Raw genomic sequence first — 18,940 nt, 5'->3', positions numbered from 1 at the left:
TTAAAAAAACATTGCTGTAGGTGTGTCTGTATATATATGGGGGGGGGGGGCAGAGAGAGTGAAAGTGTGTGTGTGTGTGTGTATGTGTGTGCAATGCATGCTCTTACTCTGAAAGAGATTTCGAGGTTCTCTCCACCCCAGATGTCCATGCCAGCATCGTATTGGCCGAGTTCATTGAAGTACTTCCTGTTCATAGCAAACAGACCTCCTGCCATGGTGGGAGACCTGGAGAGGAGAGGATATAGTTAATGTCTGTCTAAAGAGAAGTTGGTTCACTCTGCTGCTGCCATCTTGATAATGAGGACTAACAAGATCTGACCCCTGTCTCTTTGAATGGGAGGTCATCCATATCTAAGAATCTGTCATTGTTTTTCATTCGGACAGAGGGACAGAGACACAGAGACACAGAGGGACAGAGGGACAAACTCTGGCTCTTGTTGCTGTGTTTTGAACATGATATCGATCAGTGTCTATCTTCCATTTTCTTTTGTTATATAGTGTTTGCCTTATGTCTCTGATCTTGTTTTGTGTTTCTTTTCTTGACCATGTTTATATGTATTTCGTTCATATTTGATTATGGACCTTGATGGAACGGGAGTGGAACTTTGTACTTTGGGCTTCGTTCCCTCCTAGCACTGTTTTTAAATAATGTGCTAAATAAACTAGACAGAGGGACACCTGATAGGTCCAGTGGCTCCCTCAGGTCCGCTGAGCTCAGACGGTGGGACCGGGTCCCATTTGAAGTGGAGCCCCCAGTTGAAGCCTCCTCGTACGATGGGGGAGGGGGAGTAGGCCAGCGTGTCGGCGCTGATGATGTCGATGACGGGACAGACCACCGTGCGGCTCTCTCTCTGGATGGGAGCCAGTAATGGCTGTAACCACGCCTGGTTCACCTCACAGTGACTGTCTAAAAACACCAAAACCTCTCCTTCACACACACACACACACACACACACACACACTTGAATGACATTATATAAATTCTTAACTGAATAATAGTCATATGATTTAATGATTAATAGGGATGATTCAAGGGCCGATTCCTTAATGCTTTTCATTTATTTCATTAACCTGAATTTGATTGGTATCGGCTATAATAAACCCAATCAGTTAAAATATGCCATGATCGGCTCCGAATGGGACATCCCTACTAACTAATCTAGATCTCTAGAGATCATTATCATTCTTTCAAGAAACTCATTCAGCTTGTAAACGAGTATAAAAAGCAATGAAAGCTCCCACCATGGTTAGGGTTTAGGGTACTAGTGTGTACTGTGTAGGGGTCTAGTATTAGACATACCAGTAGCATGTGAAGCTCCTATCATCCTCCCTCGGATCAGACCTTCTCTCTTCTTGTTACGGACCAGTTTGACTTTACCCTGAAGATTCTCCCTCATGTAACTGTCCAAGTCCTCCTTCAGGTCCTCTGGCAGAGAGAGAAAGAAAGATATTATAATATGTCCCGATCGTATTTTTTTCCTCCCGATCCGATCCCGATCATGTGATTTTGAGTATCTGCCGATAGCGATCTTTCCCAATCGGATCTTTCACATTAGTAACCAATTTAACGCATTTTTGAAACTGGCGAAGCGAGACAAGCCCCTCTGTTGCCTCAATAGCCCCAGTCGAGCGCGGCGGCTCACATTACATTCACCCTGAGAATGTGCTTCATATGAGAAATATTCAAAGTTTCAATCTGTTTGCACATTAGTATACATTCACTGTGTACGACTTACGTAATGATTTGCTCCATTTGTCTGAAACGCCAACAATAATCCTCACAAAGCGAATGTTTTTTTTTTTTTTAAATCTTTTCCCCCCTCCTTTTTCCGATTTTTTCTCCCATCCCACTGTTAGTCGTTATGCCAATTCCCAACCCCCTTCCTGGTTGTTGCGCACTTTCCCCTACTGTTGGTCCGAGAGGCCGGAGACTGTCACATGCTTTCCTCCAACGCATGTGCAGCCAGCCGGCAGCCAGCCTGGCCGCGCAGATTCTCACTGGGAGAGTGTAACGTGTGGAAGGCTGCACTACCTCTCACCAGATCCTACCTTCGCTGAGCAGGCGCCCCGACCGAACTGTAGGGGTCGCTGTCCACAACGCCCAGGACCCACCCACGGCTCCCCTCCCCCTAACTCAGCCAAACGAGTTAGTATAGCGATCAGCCCGAGCCAAGGCAATGCTGACTCTCCGGGAGTCGAGACCGCAGCCTCTTGCATTGGTGACGAGCACAATCTCCGCTACGCCACCTGACCGCCCCACAAAGCGAATGTTGTCGTTATCCAGGTGAACGTTCTTCATTCAAGCGAGGCATTGCAATCAATACAGCTGTTTGGCAAAGCACCAGCCGCCGAGTCCCCCATTCCTTTGCTCGCTCTAGTCACATAAAGTGACGTAATAAATTGGTCGTGTTGAACGCAGCTCTGTTCTTTCCTCCACGCGGAACATCCGCCAAAATGCTTCCAAACTTCTGACATTTTGTCTAGCTGCTCCGAGTCATCAGGTGGACCTGCCGGTGTTGCGGGAGCGACACGTTGTGAGGTCTGCTATTTTCGGCATACGTCGTGCGACTGTGTAAATCAAAGGAAATGCGTTTGTTTTGGCAAATGTTTCTGCTCTGTGCGACAATAAATAAATGAATGATGATATGTCATTTAAAAACTAAGGCCTCAGTATGAGTTTTAAGACGTGAACATGGTCATGTTTGTTGAATAAAATAAACATTTATTTATTTTTTACTCTAGCTTTTTTCCGATCCCGATCTTCTGAAAATCATGTGATCGGCCCCCATCCCTAAATAAAACCTCATTATAATGTAACATTTACAATATTACCTACTGTTTTGGCAACATAGAGGTTCCCCACCTGTTATGTCAATAAAGCTTATTTTGAATATTTTATTGAATGTTTTATTATTAATTCTCTCCTCCCTTCCTTCCTTCCTTACATCCTTCCCTCTCTACTCTATTCGTACCTAGATCCATCATTTCTTCCTTCCCTCCTTCCTTCCTTCCTTCCCTCCCTTCCTTTCCTTTCCTGCATCCTTACCTAGTTCACTATAGTCATCCACCAGTATGATCTCATGTAGTAGGAAGGCCGGTGTTCGGTCCAACACACTGTGAACAGTCCTCAGCAGGGCGGAGAACGCCTCGTTGAAGAAACAGATCACTACGCTGGCAGAAGGCAGGGCCAGAGGATAGACCCTGTCTTTACACCTGGAGGGAGAGGGGGGGGGGGGGGGGGGAGAGAGAGAGACACACACACACACACACAGAAACACAGTGAGAGAGGAGATGGAGCAGATAAACAGATTGGAGTGAGGAGAGAGAAAGAGGTAAAGAGAGAGTGGGGGGGGGGCAGAGAGAGTGAAAGTGTGTGTGTACTTACTGTCTGTCGCGGGTGTCTGGCAGGTCTCTGTGAGAACCCAGTCTGTTGGATATGAGAACGTTAAAGGCGTGTTTATGGTATCCCATATCTCTCACCTCCTGGTCCGCCTCATTAAAGATCATACCTAGAGACGGAGACATTAGTAGAGATTACACTGTATTCACAGTCAAACCCCAAAACCCCTGATCACACCACAACCACAACAATAAGAAAAAATCTGAATAAGAAAAAGTTTATCAACATACCAGGACATCTACATGGGCCCCAGACAGCACTGAGCAACAGTGAAGAAATTAAACTAGTTACAGGAGTTTAAAGAATACCTTCCCACTACTGAAGGCATATGTAAGGCTTTTGTAGTGGAAATTGTATGTCCCCCTCCCATGCATCATCCCCCCCACACCCACTATAGTCTCCGATACCCACATCCCGTCTCCCTTGATCAATCCCTTTGTACCCTGATCCATCAGTCACCACCCTTTGTCTCTCACCGCCAACACCGCATGATTTTTTTTCGTAGCCGCAGTTTGCGGAGACGCTCTCCGATTGGCCACTGACGTTTCTGGTCGTGTGACATGTGTGCGGCCAATCGTTTGACGCCCGTTTCTTTCACTGGTTAAGCTTAGGCACTCTTTCGAAGTTGGTTAAGGTTAGAGTTTGTCTTAGAGCAGGGCGATAGAACACCAGCTCTGATTCCAAACTCTAACCTTAACCAACTTCGAAAGAGTCGCCTAAGCTTAACCAGTGATAAACTAGGCGTTAGGTAGTTTGCATGCTGTTCGAGGCGGAAATGGGCAAAGACACAGGCGTCACGCGATTGGGCGCAAATGTCCAGAAACGTCAGTGGCCAATCAGAGAGCGTCTCTGCAAACTGCGGCTACGAAAAAAAAAAAAAAATATCACGCTCCAACACCTAAACAATCCCCCTTCCGGCCCCTTCCTGTGCGTCTCAACCTCCTACCCCCTTCCGATTCAGCCCCTCCCCTTGAAGCACCCAACCCCGCCCCCAATATCACATCCTCCTTCCCCCCTAATCACATGGCCCCACCCCTTTCCCGTCCTGTATAAATATCGATGTAGTCTGTGTCTCGAGGCACTCATTACGGGGTCCCCTCTAAGCCAATTCTCCTATTGACCTAATAACTTGTAACAAGCAGCCATCTGACACCAAGAGAATGATACCTCCGGGGCAGCCACCACACTTGCCTTTGTGAAGGCATGGTCAGATCACGCTTGATTGGCAGTTTCCTTTCAGCTCAAGTGCCATTTTATTTTTCCATTCAATCACTAAAACCTTTCCTAGACCAGAGTCTAACTTCACCATGCAGAGCAAGACCGCCTCCCCTAGCGACACAAAGACTAAAGCCCTTTTTCGGACATGCACTCAGGATAATAATGCACTGGTAATTGGGTGTGGGCATTGACCTGGAGTTGTAACACACGGCCTATAATTATCCGGGGCAGGTGTGTTCAGACATAATGGAAATACTGCTCTTGGTTTATGCAAGGGTTGGCGTCTAGGTAGAGCAAATGGTGCACAAGGCCTACCTCCTGTGTAGGAAGATAATCATTTAAAATATGATATATATACCGTATATAAAATAAAAGTTTGAAATGAAATAAGGGTCAATGGTATTCCGTGCAGAGTGAAATAAGCAACCAACGGTGTTCTGTACAGTGCAGAAACAGGTTTTTACGCAGTGTATATTAATCTTTAATCTTGAGTCTCTCAAGTGACCACTTGTGATCGGATCTTGTTTCCCCACTCCGTATGCAAATAAACACTTGGGCCTCCCTCCGCCTAAATCACTAAAGACAAATTCTATCATATAATAAGAGCGCATGCAGTCGTTTCCATTACAATTCACAATATTACTGTATACTGCGAAATCCCTTTAATTTGGAGAGACTACACAACTTTTCAAATGCTTCCCAACAGTGAAAATGGAGGGGTGTCACCCAGTTATGATTTTCATTATAATGCTATGCGCTGCTCGTCTTGATTGATTCCCTCTCATATATAGGCTATCCACTCATACAGTATATAGTATATCCGCTTATAGGCTATCCACTCATACAGTATATAGTATAGATCCGCTCATATAGGCTATCCACTCATATATAGGCTATACACTTATATAGGGTATCCACTCATATAGGGTATCCAATCCACTCATACAGTATATAGGCTATCCACTCATGCAGTATATAGGCTGTCCACTCATATGGCAGCGTGGCTACATGAGTAGAGCTCCGGACTCATGATCGGAAGATCACCGGTTCAAGCCCCGGTCAAGGCTGCTGATGGAAAGTGGTGTTGTTGTCCAGCAGGACTAGTCAGTAACAATGCCCCCGTTACAGTGATAGGGACACCGTACAGCTGCGAGTGCCATCCTTAGGATGAGACGCTAAAACGAGGTCCTGACTGAATTCGGTCGTTAAAGAACCCAGGACGCCTATCGCAAAAAGAGTAGGGGGTTGCCCGACGTTCCTGGCCAAATTCCCAATCAGGTATCTGACATCAAGGCCACCTAATCATCCCTTCCCCTTAATTGACTGATCTCAATCCCTGTCCCCTGAGCCATTCAGCCATTGTAATGTGTGCCTGGTGCGCGTAAAATTTTCCGTAGCCGCATTTCTGGCAGACGCTCTCTGATTGGCCACCGACATGTTTGCCCAATCGCGTGACGAGCTGTGTCTTTGCCCATTTCCGCGTCGAACAGCCTGCAAACTACCTGCCGTTCTATCGCCATGCTCTAAGACAAACTCTAACCTTAACCAACTTCGAAAGAGTGCCTAAGCTTAACCGTCGAAAGAACTTGCCGTCACGCTCTAAGACAAACTCTAACCTTAACCAACTTCGAAAGAGTGCCTAAGCTTAACCAGTGTAGAAACAGGCGTCGGCCAATCAGAGAGCGTCTTGCCAGAAATGCGGCTACGGAAAAAAATAACGCGCCTGGTGCCAGTGTATGTCAGCCATTGAGCCTGCGTATCCCAAGGTTGGGTGCTACCAGTGGTGGTGAAGGAGTGAGTGTCTAGAAAAGCGCTATAAAATGCAATTCATTATTATTATTATTATATATAGGCTATCCACTCATTGTATATAGGCTATCCACTCATACAGTATATAGGATATCCACTCATATATAGGCCATCCCCTCATATATAGGCTATCCATTCATACAGTATATAGGCCATCCCCTCATATATAGGCTCTCCACCCAAACAGTATAGGCTATAAGGCTATCCACTCATATATAGGCTATCTACTCATTCTCCTTCCATGACACTTAGGTCCCGCCATAGACTCAGTTTCTTCCCCTCAGCAGCTCGCCTGGTAAACGAGTCAGGTGTCCCCCTGCTCCTCCCCCCCCTCTATGGCGAGCTGCTAGGGCTGGACTTTTGGACTTGAACTTTGTGCTGCACTGTATACATGTCCCCAACCACTGCACTTCATTGTCTTATCGTTGTATCATTGTTCTGTCCTGTTTTGCACTTTTATAACTATTTATTTATTATTATTATGTTATTCTTATTTGTGAAAAAAATCATGCACTGTAATGTCGAATCACATTCCATTTGTATATACAATATGGTGAATAAAGTAATCTGAATCTGAATGTTCGCATTGCAGACACCTCATCTACATTCTGCATGAATTATCTTTTCCGTTTTCCAAATTACCTGAAAGTACTCTCCATGAGATACCAGATAATAAAACCACTCTCTGGGTGATACCGGATAATAAAACCACTCTTGGTGATACCAGAAAATAAAACCATTCTCGAGGTGATACCAGATAATAAAACCACTCTCCAGGGCCCAGGAGTTCAAAACTTTTAATCCCCATCTGATCTGATCAGATTTTGAAATCAAATTGTTTGTGATCCAGGATCAGACAACTCCAGGATAGGATCACCCTGATCCAGATTCAGACTTTTCAAGATGACTAGATCATGAATATCAGTGCTTTGCCTTTAATCCTACCGATCTAGTGGATATGAAAAAGAATACAAGGAAGACAAGAGACCACATTGCAAGAGACATCTATAATGTCTAATTATATTGTTAAATACATAAAGGACATAAAATCATAATGGAATTGTAATTAAAAAAATACTCCCATTAGGGTAATAACAAAAAACATTCATTCAAAGGCAGCTGATCATCCAGGCGTGCTTTGAGGAGCTGAAGGTGATGACAGATGGACTTTTTTTTTTGTTGGAGATATTTTTTCTTTAACCTATATTACATTTGTGATTGACAATCTTTGTTGTGATACTTTTATGAGCATAAACATTTATGTCATCAACATTTGGTTGAAAACAAAATAGGCCACCACAAATGTGACCAAATAATAAAAAATAAAATGTATTTGCCATGAAGGCAAAACATTTTGTATTATTTCAGTTAACAAACTTTGCCATCTTATTTATATTGAAACTAGTGCTGTCAGGCGATTAAAAAAAATTAATCTAATTACAGGATTTGTAATTAATTAATCTAATTAATCGCATTACCATTTTATGCCTGATATTCTATATTCTATAATCATATTTCAAATTGCATGTGTCCGGATGGCAGAATTCAGTACTTGTAGGAGCCAAAGATATATTTAGGTTATTGTATTATATAATTGTCATAATAGACCATTCTAGAACATTTGTGATGTCACAGTATGATGTCATGGTCAAACATTCTAGAACATTTGTCATGATGTCATAGCCGAACATTCTAGAACATCGAACATTCGAGAACATTTGTGGTGATGTCATAGCCGAACATTCTAGAACATTGACATTCTAGATGTGGTGATGTCATGACCGAACCTTCTAGAACAGGGGTGTCAAACTCATTTTCACAGAGGGCCACATCAGCATTATGGTTGCCCTCAAAGGGCCAAAGACCGTATAAATGTTAATGTAATGTAAAATAAATGTAGCTACTCATTTACATATTGTTAAACATGTTGTTTCTGTATTTATTACTTATTCAAGTTATACATATTGCATATGCATTTATGTAAAAATATATGTTAGCTTATGTTATTTTAACAAATAATTTTAGTTTATCAGAACCCCATATTACTCCATCAATCAATGATCAAACCATTCAAGTAAATAACAAAGAAGAATATCATCAAATACAAGCTATGACATTAAGTTTGTTCAAAACCTTTTTGTCACAGTCAAGAGGGGCAGAACTAACACCTGTGAGCTGCAAAGAACACGTGGGACAGATGTAGCAGATGTTACAAAAACAAATGGCTGCACACAACCTTGCAGAGGCCATACATCCAACTAATGGAAGATTGTTAATTAAACTGATTGCAGAATGGGTACAGTACAGTACAGCTCAATACACACAATTGTTAAGGGGATGCAGACCAGAGAAAGACTTTCGACTTGTTTACATCAGGGTCCCCCATTTTCAATTCGTAATGAAATTGCTATTATGTGTCTGCATGAACACACAACTGTAACTGTACTCAAAAATAACAAAATAAGGGTTGTCTCAGTTCACAACTATATTGGTCAAGTTTTGGGTGGGACTTGTTTGCGTCCCTACAGCTTCTTATTCAATTGAGCGAGATGCTCGGTTATGTCACACAGCCAGCTTGCATCTGACAGTTCAGACAATATTTCTTCAACCCTTTGTTACCTATTCCGCCTGGATCTTTTTTGTATTTTGGGCTGTAAAATTGTCAAAGAATGTCTGAGGAGTAAGTGCTTTTGGCTTTTTTCCTTTGTTACTTCATCAATACCTCAGATGTTCAACACACATGTATGTGTAAGAATGTGTAATAACTAAGGCTGTCAAAGCTTTATTAACGCATTAACCCACAATTATTTTAACACCGCTATTTTTTAACCCAAGATTAATGTAAAAAAAAAAAAAAAAAAATCTTTTTTTTAACTAGAGCTCTTGGGGGGCGACATCAAATGACTTGGCGGGCCGCATTTGGCCCGCGGGCCGTGAGTTTGACACCTATGTTCTAGAACATTTGTGTATCTATATATTCAGCAATTCTCTCAACCAGGTCAGTGTGCATCTTGAAACCGTGCTGAGCGGTACTAAACAGATAGACTAAACAACATCGATTTTCGGCTTTCCAGTGTGGAGGAATTTTCATGTGTCGAGTCGGCTGTGATTTTGGAGACTGGGAAAATACAGTTTTCTTACCTTGTAGTAGTGATGTGAATATTTAGGTAAATAGATTTAGGACCACTTATTTTTATTTTTTTTTATTGGTCTTTTTCCCCCTCCATTTTCCTCCGATTTTCTCCCATCCCAATGTTAGTCGTATGCCAATTCCCAGTCCCTTCCTGGTCGCTGCGCACTTACCCCCCACAGTCAGATCATCTGGGAGAGTGGAGGCTACCACGTGCTTCCTCCGACACACGTCCAGCCAATCACCGCTTCTTTTCACCTGGCAGCGCGGATTCTCATTGAGAGGGCGTAGCGTGTGGGAGGACCACACTATCCCCCTCACGTCCAATCCGCGCTTAGCAGGCGCCCCGACCGAACTGTAGGAGTCGCTGTTTACAACGACCCGGACCCACCCCGCCAGCTTCTCCCACCCTCTGATACAGCCAATTGTATCAGTGCAGACGGCCAGCCAAGCTGGTGACAACCCCGGAGCTGTGAGCTGGATTCGAACAGGCAAATCCAGCTCAGCTCCGGGGCTGGTGACGAACGCAATCTCCGCTCGGCCACCTAACCGCCCGATTTAGGACCACTTCTGTAAAGAAAGACTTCGCTGTGGAAGAGACCATTTGGATATCTTTGTTTTACACTGGAGCGGCTGTGGACTTTATTTCTCTTTATCAACGAACGTACTACTCACGAGTAAGTAATTTTAACCAGTATTGTAGCTAAGGGGCTACACAACCCTGACTGTATTTAGATTGTTTAGATTAAACCACTACTAAAGAATATTAATGTAACAGTACAGTTACTCAAAATGGCGGACACTCCATTAACTGCGCGGGGACAGGGATACAAGTTGAACAAGCATCAGTTTAATGTTAATAGTAAACATACATATTATTTAACACAGCTCTCCTTTAATACTTTAATATCAGTGTCACAATGTCTGCGGTAACGATAGTTCCTATGCTACGGGTACCCGAACCGGTGGAGCTCTGAATGGAGTGGATTGAGACGAAGCACGCAGAACAGGGAAAGCAAGATGGTGGCTGGAAACGGTGGTTCTCTCTAGAGCTCCGGCTCCAGAGAAACCGTAGACTGTTGGGATAATAATCAATCAATAAACGCGATCGATATTTGGAATGCCGATCAGGAATTGGAATAATCTTTTTGGAGAACATCTGATCTAAGGTAAGGAGTCTATGTTACCAGTTTTAGGATAATCAGAGCTGTATTCACTGAGATATCAGCATGTGCCGTGTGTGTTTATGTGTGTGTGTGTGTGTGATGTTGAGGAAATGAGAATAGATTTTTCAGCCCGCTTCTATAGCGTGCATAAGTACACATATACTATCGATAATCTAGCGTTTATTTGAAAACGATTCATAAATAGGCCGTCAAATGACAACGTGTCTAGTGTATTCGAGAATATCCCAATAAATGCTGTTTATGGGGGAATCTTTCAATTTTCCGGAAATTTTTGAGAGAACGATAGCTTTTCGAAATGCTATAAAAAGGATATGAACCGATTAAAAAACAATCTGTTTCTACAATGTTGACTGCAAACAAGTCATTGATAAGCAACGGGCAGATTAGACACAGCCATAATTTAAAACATAGATTATGCATTTTTAACGCTAACATTTAAGTGGATGATGGCATTCAAGGGGGTAAAAAGGAAAACAAGGCTGCACTGATAGTGTTAACAGTGTTCTTAAAACAAAGGCCAAGGCCCAGGGCAGCTTGACTTAGATGACACGTCCAAGAAGAATCACATCTTGTTAAGTCTTCTTATCAGTCTTGTGTGAGACACGACAAAACCCCTAAACCCATCTTTTGTTTTCTCATCTTTGTTTTCATTCGTCATTCCCAGCTGGTATTTATTGTAAGTCTGACCAGAGCTCTTTCTCACTTCTCTGGTCAGACGCTCATGTTAGACTTGTCTCCGATTGTAAACTGAGGATAATTTTCTGTGGCCACAGAAATAAAACTATGTTCTTTTTATACAATTTGACTCATCTGAATTTCTACAGTTCACTGTCTTGGCTCATTTAAAATATTATGTGTATGTGCTTCACATATACACCTGGAGGTAAATGTGACTGCAGCATCAATTAGTGTTGTCTCATTCACCACCATTAAAAACCAGAGGACCTTGTGGCATCAGCACCAGTCAACCTCTGTTGCTTCGCCTCATTCACTTGGTCAAAGCTCACATGTGCTCAACTTTGACCTAAAAAAATCACAAGACATCTCTGCTCAACCAATGTAAAAACAGCTGAGAGGACAGAACACCAAGCAGCATCGTATCCAGTTCAGCATGCACCCAGAAACGTATGAGTTTACCAAAACAATGCTGCACTTGAATGGCCGACCAATTCCTGATTGCCGGCCTGGTGAACTCAGCCTAGCTTTATGATACCAGAGTTTACGAGTTGTGACATATCAGTGACCTTTCACCTATTCTGCCCTACAAAAAGGCAAAAACCCTTAACTTCAGTTACTATAGTTTGCCCTTGTAGGGCAGTACTGATATAGTAGTATTAGTATACACATTTAGAGAGGTACAGATGTAGTCGTACACATAGGATCCGATTGGTCCTGAATCTGCTGCCTTGGGTCCGATTGGTCCTGACTAACTAGCACCTCATCACTGTCACTCATCACTAAATTGAAGGCACTATAACTCACCCATCTCTGGTGACAACTCCACTCCCTTATTGTCTCCCACTGCCCCTTGTCCCGCCTTCTGGCCAGTAGGGCCCTTGGTGATTGGTCGGTGCTGACCCTGGCGGAGCGGTCCATTGTTGCGGGGCTGTAGGGGTGTACGGGCGCGGCCGAGGTCGACCCCCAGGTTGAAATAGAGGAAGAGAAGGAGGGACCAGGTGGCGGAGGTGAAGAGGCAGCCATAACAGAAATACCTCAGCGTCACACTGGCCATGCTGGCACAGCACACATCCTCCTATAGTATATACCTAACATGGAGAGGGGGAGAGAGAGACACACACAGAGAGACAGAGAAAGTCACAGAGAGAGAGAGAGAGAGAAACAAAGAGACAGGGAGAAAGAGTTACACAGAGAAAGAGAGACAGAGATAGACAGAGAGAAACAGAGGGAGACCGAGAGAGAGAGAGGGTTAAAATAATAAGTAGTATAGTTTCACAAAATGTCCTAAATGAATGCATAGAAATAAATAAAGGAATTAAATCAAAAAGGAAAACAAAACATGTTGATATATTATACCTACGCTTACATAACATTTTATACCTACTCTTATATATTACATTATACCTACTCTTACATAAGATATTCAAATAGCTTTAGCTTATTATACCTGAATGAATGAATGAATGAATGAATGAATGAATGAATGAATGAATGAATGAATGAATGAAAACTTTATTTAACAGATTGCAGAATGGGTACAATACAGTACGGCTCAATACATACAATTGTTAAGGGGATGCAGACCTGAGAAAGACGTTTGTCTTGTTTCCATCAGGGTCCCCCATTTTCAATTCATATAGACCTACTCTTACATATTACATTATACTTACTCTTACATAATATTATTATACCTACTCTTGCATACCATAATCTAATAGGCTGGCAAACCTTTCACTACTAGGTATATTATACAAAAATTTGTTTATAAAGAACACTTTAAAATAAGATTTTGTCTCAAGGTGCTTTTAACATAGCATAATAAATGAAAATATACATCATAATAAAACATTAAAAAGCAGATCAATTAAAACAGTTGAATAGCCCAGAAAAGCACTGTGGAAGAGAGGTGTCTTCAGTCTTGATTTAAAAACAGTAATTGAGTCTGAGGCCTTGTTTCTGGGAGCCCAGTACTGAAAAGGCACGTTCAGCCCTAGTTCAGCTTTGTCCGGGAGGTTTGGTGGGTGAGAAGCTCCTGAAGGTACGTCGGACCGGTGCCATTTATGGCCTATTAAATACCAACAGGAGTGTCTTGAAAGTGATACACTGGAGCGGCTGGGTGGCGCAGCAGACATTGCGCTCGTCACCAGCGCTAGAGACACCGGGTTAGAATCCGGCTGTCGGCGTTGCCTCCGGCTTGGGCCGGCCGTCATACTGGCTCAATTGGCAGAGTCAGCGGGTGGAAGTCGATGGATGGTAATCTGGATGTTGTGGACAGCGACTCCTACAGGTCGGTTGGGGGACGCCTGCACAGCAGAGACAGGAAATGGCGGAGCCTCCCACGCGTTACACCTAGCCAATGAGAGTCCGCGCTGGCAGCAGGGGAAAATATGTGACAGGCTGCCTCCTCGTGTACCGGAGGGGACACGTGATGCAAGGCTTCTATCCTCCCTAGAACCGACTTGGAATATGCGAGAAACGTTCAAGACAGGGGAGGGGAGAATTGGAAACAGGTGACGAAGGCATGAATGTCTGGGAGACCTGCAAGCAGAGGGTTACAGTAGTCGATACGGGAGGTGACGAAGGCATGAACGTCTGGGAGACCTGCAAGCAGAGGGTTACAGTAGTCGACACGGGAGGTGACGAAGGCATGAACGTCTGGGAGACCTGCAAGCAGAGGGTTACAGTAGTCGATACAGGAGGTGACGAAGGCATGAACGTCTGGGAGACCGGCAAGCAGAGGGTTACAGTAGTCGATACGGGAGGTGACGAAGGCATGAACGTCTGGGAGACCGGCAAGCAGAGGGTTACAGTAGTCGACACGGGAGGTGACGAAGGCATGAACGTCTGGGAGACCGGCAAGCAGAGGGTTACAGTAGTCGACACAGGAGGTGACGAAGGCATGAACGTCTGGGAGACCGGCAAGCAGAGGGTTACAGTAGTCGATACGGGAGGTGACGAAGGCATTAACGTCTGGGAGACCGGCAAGCAGAGGGTTACAGTAGTCGATACGGGAGGTGACAAAGGCATGAACGTCTGGGAGACCGGCAAGCAGAGGGTTACAGTAGTCGATACGGGAGGTGACGAAGGCATGAACGTCTGGGAGACCAGCAAGCAGAGGGTTACAGTAGTCGATACGGGAGGTGACGAAGGCATGAACGTCTGGGAGACCGGCAAGCAGAGGGTTACAGTAGTCGATACGGGAGGTGACGAAGGCATGAACGTCTGGGAGACCGGCAAGCAGAGGGTTACAGTAGTCGACACGGGAGGTGACGAAGGCATGAACGTCTGGGAGACCAGCAAGCAGAGGGTTACAGTAGTCGATACGGGAGGTGACGAAGGCATGAACCAGGTTCTCTGCGTCAGGTTTAGTCAGAGAGGGTCATAGCCTCGAGATGTTCCTCAGGTGGAAAGGTGAGGTCTGACAAAACTGATTTAATATGTGCATCAAATGAAATTGATGAGTATATACTGCAGTGTTTCCCCTGAAAAACATTTGCCCCATGCCACAAAATCGACTAGACTGCAGTGCTTTCTCCCTGCAGCCTTTTCCTCAGGTCAGTCTTTTACATTAAGCACCCCCCACAGCCGAAATGAAATGACAAAAAAAAAATTTTAATTATAAATAATATAATATACATATATATATATATTTTTATTTTATTTTTTTTTAATAGTCTAGTTCATAGCGGCAGTCCTAATTCAGCAGTGGGGCAGCGCCGCTGCCCGCTGCTGAATGCATATAGGGGAAACACTGTACCGAGTTCTGATTTAAGATATCTTTAGTTTTATATAATATTACGATGGTTTTAGACATTATCATCATCGACAGAGAATCATGACTTTAGTGTTCAGAGGTCAAGAGCTACAAATTAGAGCTGCTCCATTATGGCAAAATTCACAATCACGATTATTTTAATGGATATTGAAATTAATTCTCCAGGAAGGAACTAGACGTTGTAGCCTTTGCCTCACTCATAGCCCGTAGAGACGTATCCTCCTGGAAAAGCCCAAGCCCACCTTCCACCACCTCCTGGCTCAAGGACTTGATGTAATTTCTATCATCGTAAAAGGTAAAGTACTCTCCAAGAGGCTCAATTGCCCATTTTTACGATAGATTAGATGGCAACCGCTAATCACATTCATAAACACTCACATCCCTTAACCCAGACTGATCCTAAAGAAATACTCCTTGGCTGAGGTGAGCACCTCAGATACTCTGATGTAAACTCCGACCCATTGTATCTTAGTTATTTATCTTGGTTATTTTTTAAACTTTCTTTTTGTCTATTTTATGGTGATCCAACCTTCGCTTCTCCGTACCACCTATGTTTCACCAATAAAAGATATATATATAAAAGATATTGAAATCACGATTATTTTTTTATTTTTTTTTATTGGTATTTTTCCCCCTCCATTTTCCTCCGATTTTCTCCCATCCCAATGTTAGTCGTATGCCAATTCCCAGTCCCTTCCTGATCGCTGCGCACTTACCCCCCACAGTCAGATCATCTGGGAGAGTGGAGGCTACCACGTGCTTCCTCCGACACACGTCCAGCCAATCACCGCTTCTTTTCACCTGGCAGCGCGGATTCTCATTGAGAGGGCGTAGCGTGTGGGAGGACCACACTATCCCCCTCACGTCCAATCCGCGCTTAGCAGGCGCCCCGACCGAACTGTAGGAGTCGCTGTTTACAACGACCCGGACCCAGCTTCTCCCACCCTCTGATACAGCCAATTGTATCAGTGCAGACGGCCAGCCAAGCTGGTGACAACCCCGGAGCTGTGAGCTGGATTCGAACAGGCGAATCGAGCTCACAGCTCCGGGGCTGGTGACGAACGCAATCTCCGCTCGGCCACCTAACCGCCCTGAAATCACGATTATTAAACATGATTACTCATTGATTATTAGAGAACATCATAGGATGACGACGATTTGTTTTACCTTCCTTCTCAACAACGACTGCCCTTCTGGTCACAAGTTACCAAAGACATTTCAAAATAACTGGAGACACGCTGTGCCTGTGTAGAAAGGGTGCGCTGAATTTACAACACAAGCCACAATGAGAGCAACACGGCATGCTGTACAATAGGTTTTATCTCGATTATCTTGTTTTCATGATCGTGGGAAGCCAACATTTCTATTGGAATTTCAACTTGATAATCGCCCAGCCCTACTACAAGTTCCAAATACTTCAACTTTAAGCAAAAGAGCACTATGCTTAGTTGCCTAGCAACAGCAGCAACCACCACCAGAGCTTCACAGCTTAAGAGTTCAAATAACTAACTTCTAATATTCTGAGCTCTAAAAACATGGCGAGCGCTCCGTGCTGATGGGAATACGATATAGCAGATAATTTCCTCTTTAATGGATGACAAAGAGAAGTCAGCACTGCAGAGACAGGAACCCGTCTCTTGACACATGACAACAACACAATGCTACATCTTACGGCCATGTCGATCTGGGACCTAACTATAGTCTAATAATCTACTAGCCTACTAGTAACTAGACCAACAAAACAGACAATGTATTGTTACCTCAGTCAGGTATTCAGTAAGAGCAGCAACGGCTCTGTGTCATATGACCTCCTAAAAGTCATCAATGATTGATGTCCCTGAGGTATAGTAACAAGGTACACACTAGTCACTAGACTATACACACTAGTAACTAGACTAGACACTAGACTATACACACACTAGTCTATACACACTAAATGTCTACACACTATACATAATCTCTAGTAGTACTATATCTACTATACATAATATATATATCTACTATAAATATATATCTCTACTAATATAATGTATCTAATTATATGTTAATGTAACATATATCTCTACTATACATAACATGTCTACTACATAGTCTAATATATCTCTACTATACATAATCAGGGCTTTCCCTAAACAATGGTACAAATGGATACTAGACTATACACTAGTCACTAGATTAGACAACTATACACACTATACGTCTACACACATCTATACATCTAATACCGGTATGCATAATATATTTCAACTATACATAATATATTTCAACTATACATAATATATCTCTACTATATACATACATCTCCACTATACATAATATATATCTAAACTAAACATACATTATTATGTGTATTGGAAAGAGTGAATTTTCTAGAGTTGTCCTCAGCTAAAGCTCAACTAAAGTGAACAATTAACATAATGTGCAGGGTTAGGGGTTCCCTTCCCTGTGTAGCTCAATGGGTAGAGCAAGGCACTAACACTGCCACGGTTAGGGGTTCCCTTCCCTGTGTAGCTCAATGGGTAGAGCAAGGCACTAACACTGCCACGGTTAGGGGTTCCATTCCCTGTGTAGCATCATTATTGCTTTGACAGCTGTTCTTCAGATAAATCATTCCCATGTAATGTCTGACTCTGTAGTATTGACCACCGTATTTGTGCGTTCTCTCTGCCCCACGGCACACTGCGGATAACAGCCAGGTCAATGCAACACACTGTAATGTCAGAAAGCGGTCACCACTATGGCCTTCCACCGAAACAAAAATCAATGATTACAGCAACCATCAGTCTACTAGACAACAACATCATCAGCAACACGAACAGATTTCCTACCACCAACGAACGTTAGCTCTATATACATTGAACAACACATGCTAACATTATCTTTTTACATTAAAGGCTTAGCTGGAGCTAACGTGAGCCTAGCTAGCTCAGATAATCAGCCACAACAACAGCAGGTTTAACCAACACTCACTAGTCAAGTCAGATCATGGAACGTTAGCTCGCTAGAATGAAATACACACAAATGCATATGTGGTTAATGTTGAGTGTTTACTTCCCATAGCAGGTCTGGGAACATGCAGTAACACCACACTATGTATCACCGACGTGAAGTTAACAGGGAACCTTTTAACCAAATAGGAAAAACGTACTGATTATTAAGTCGAAGCATCTGCGGGTTGGTCACTTGAAGTTGTGACCACAGACCGGACTAAATAACTGAGTGTGTGTCACTGTGTCCCTTTCTCTCTCTCTTCTCTGTCCAGTGATGCGGTTAAATTATATAGGATTCATGAAGAAGGGCTCGGTACCTTGAGACTTTAATTGTCAAAATAAATAAATCCGTATTACTCTCCACAGAAAGACTTGTGGAAAACAACACAAGAGAAATGGAAGTCCAAGTGGAAATGTCCCTCAGTCGCTGTAAACACACGAGACCAATGTTTACGAGCACAGCCAGCTGAAATAAGATACAAGACTTCCGGTCTGAAAAATACCCCCCCCCCCCCCCCCCCCCCCAATAAATACAATTATTAAATGTTTTTAAATTCATGCAAGCAGACTTAATTCGCCAAATACACTCTGGGTGCATAGTAGTATGAGGATAGTAACATAATAAATAGTAGATACCTGTAAATACCTGTATGTCATGTATGTCCCTATGCCATAAATGTCATTGATTGATTGATTGATTGATTGATTGATTGATTGATTGATTGATTGAAAACTTTATTAACAGATTGCAGA

At 43.2% G+C, this 18,940-nt stretch overlaps 1 protein-coding gene across 2 annotated transcripts in view; it reads right to left on the bottom strand.

Moving 5' to 3' along the window:
- galnt11 (UDP-N-acetyl-alpha-D-galactosamine:polypeptide N-acetylgalactosaminyltransferase 11 (GalNAc-T11)) overlaps nt 1–18,629 on the bottom strand; it is a 42,652-nt gene extending 24,023 nt beyond the window's left edge. The window contains exons 1-7 of one of the 2 annotated variants that reach the window (XM_084326626.1): nt 18,505–18,629; nt 12,227–12,510; nt 3,386–3,509; nt 3,047–3,213; nt 1,301–1,426; nt 679–928; nt 108–225 (exon numbers count right to left, since the gene is read on the bottom strand). In XM_084326626.1, the coding sequence (XP_084182752.1) occupies nt 108–225; nt 679–928; nt 1,301–1,426; nt 3,047–3,213; nt 3,386–3,509; nt 12,227–12,476 (1,035 nt within the window). In that variant the 5' untranslated portion in view covers nt 12,477–12,510; nt 18,505–18,629. Of the gene's footprint in view, nt 1–107; nt 226–678; nt 929–1,300; nt 1,427–3,046; nt 3,214–3,385; nt 3,510–12,226; nt 12,511–18,345 lie in introns of both variants that reach the window. The other variant, XM_084326625.1, reaches the window with a different exon arrangement.
- Nucleotides 18,630–18,940: the final 311 nt, after the last annotated feature.

The sequence above is a fragment of the Notolepis coatsorum genome (genome assembly GCF_963971535.1).
Source record: "Notolepis coatsorum genome assembly, chromosome: 12".
In the NCBI taxonomy this organism is placed as follows: Eukaryota; Metazoa; Chordata; class Actinopteri; order Aulopiformes; family Paralepididae; genus Notolepis; species Notolepis coatsorum.
The sequence above is the reverse complement of the archived record's forward strand: the minus strand, read 5'-3'. Positions and strand labels throughout refer to the sequence as shown.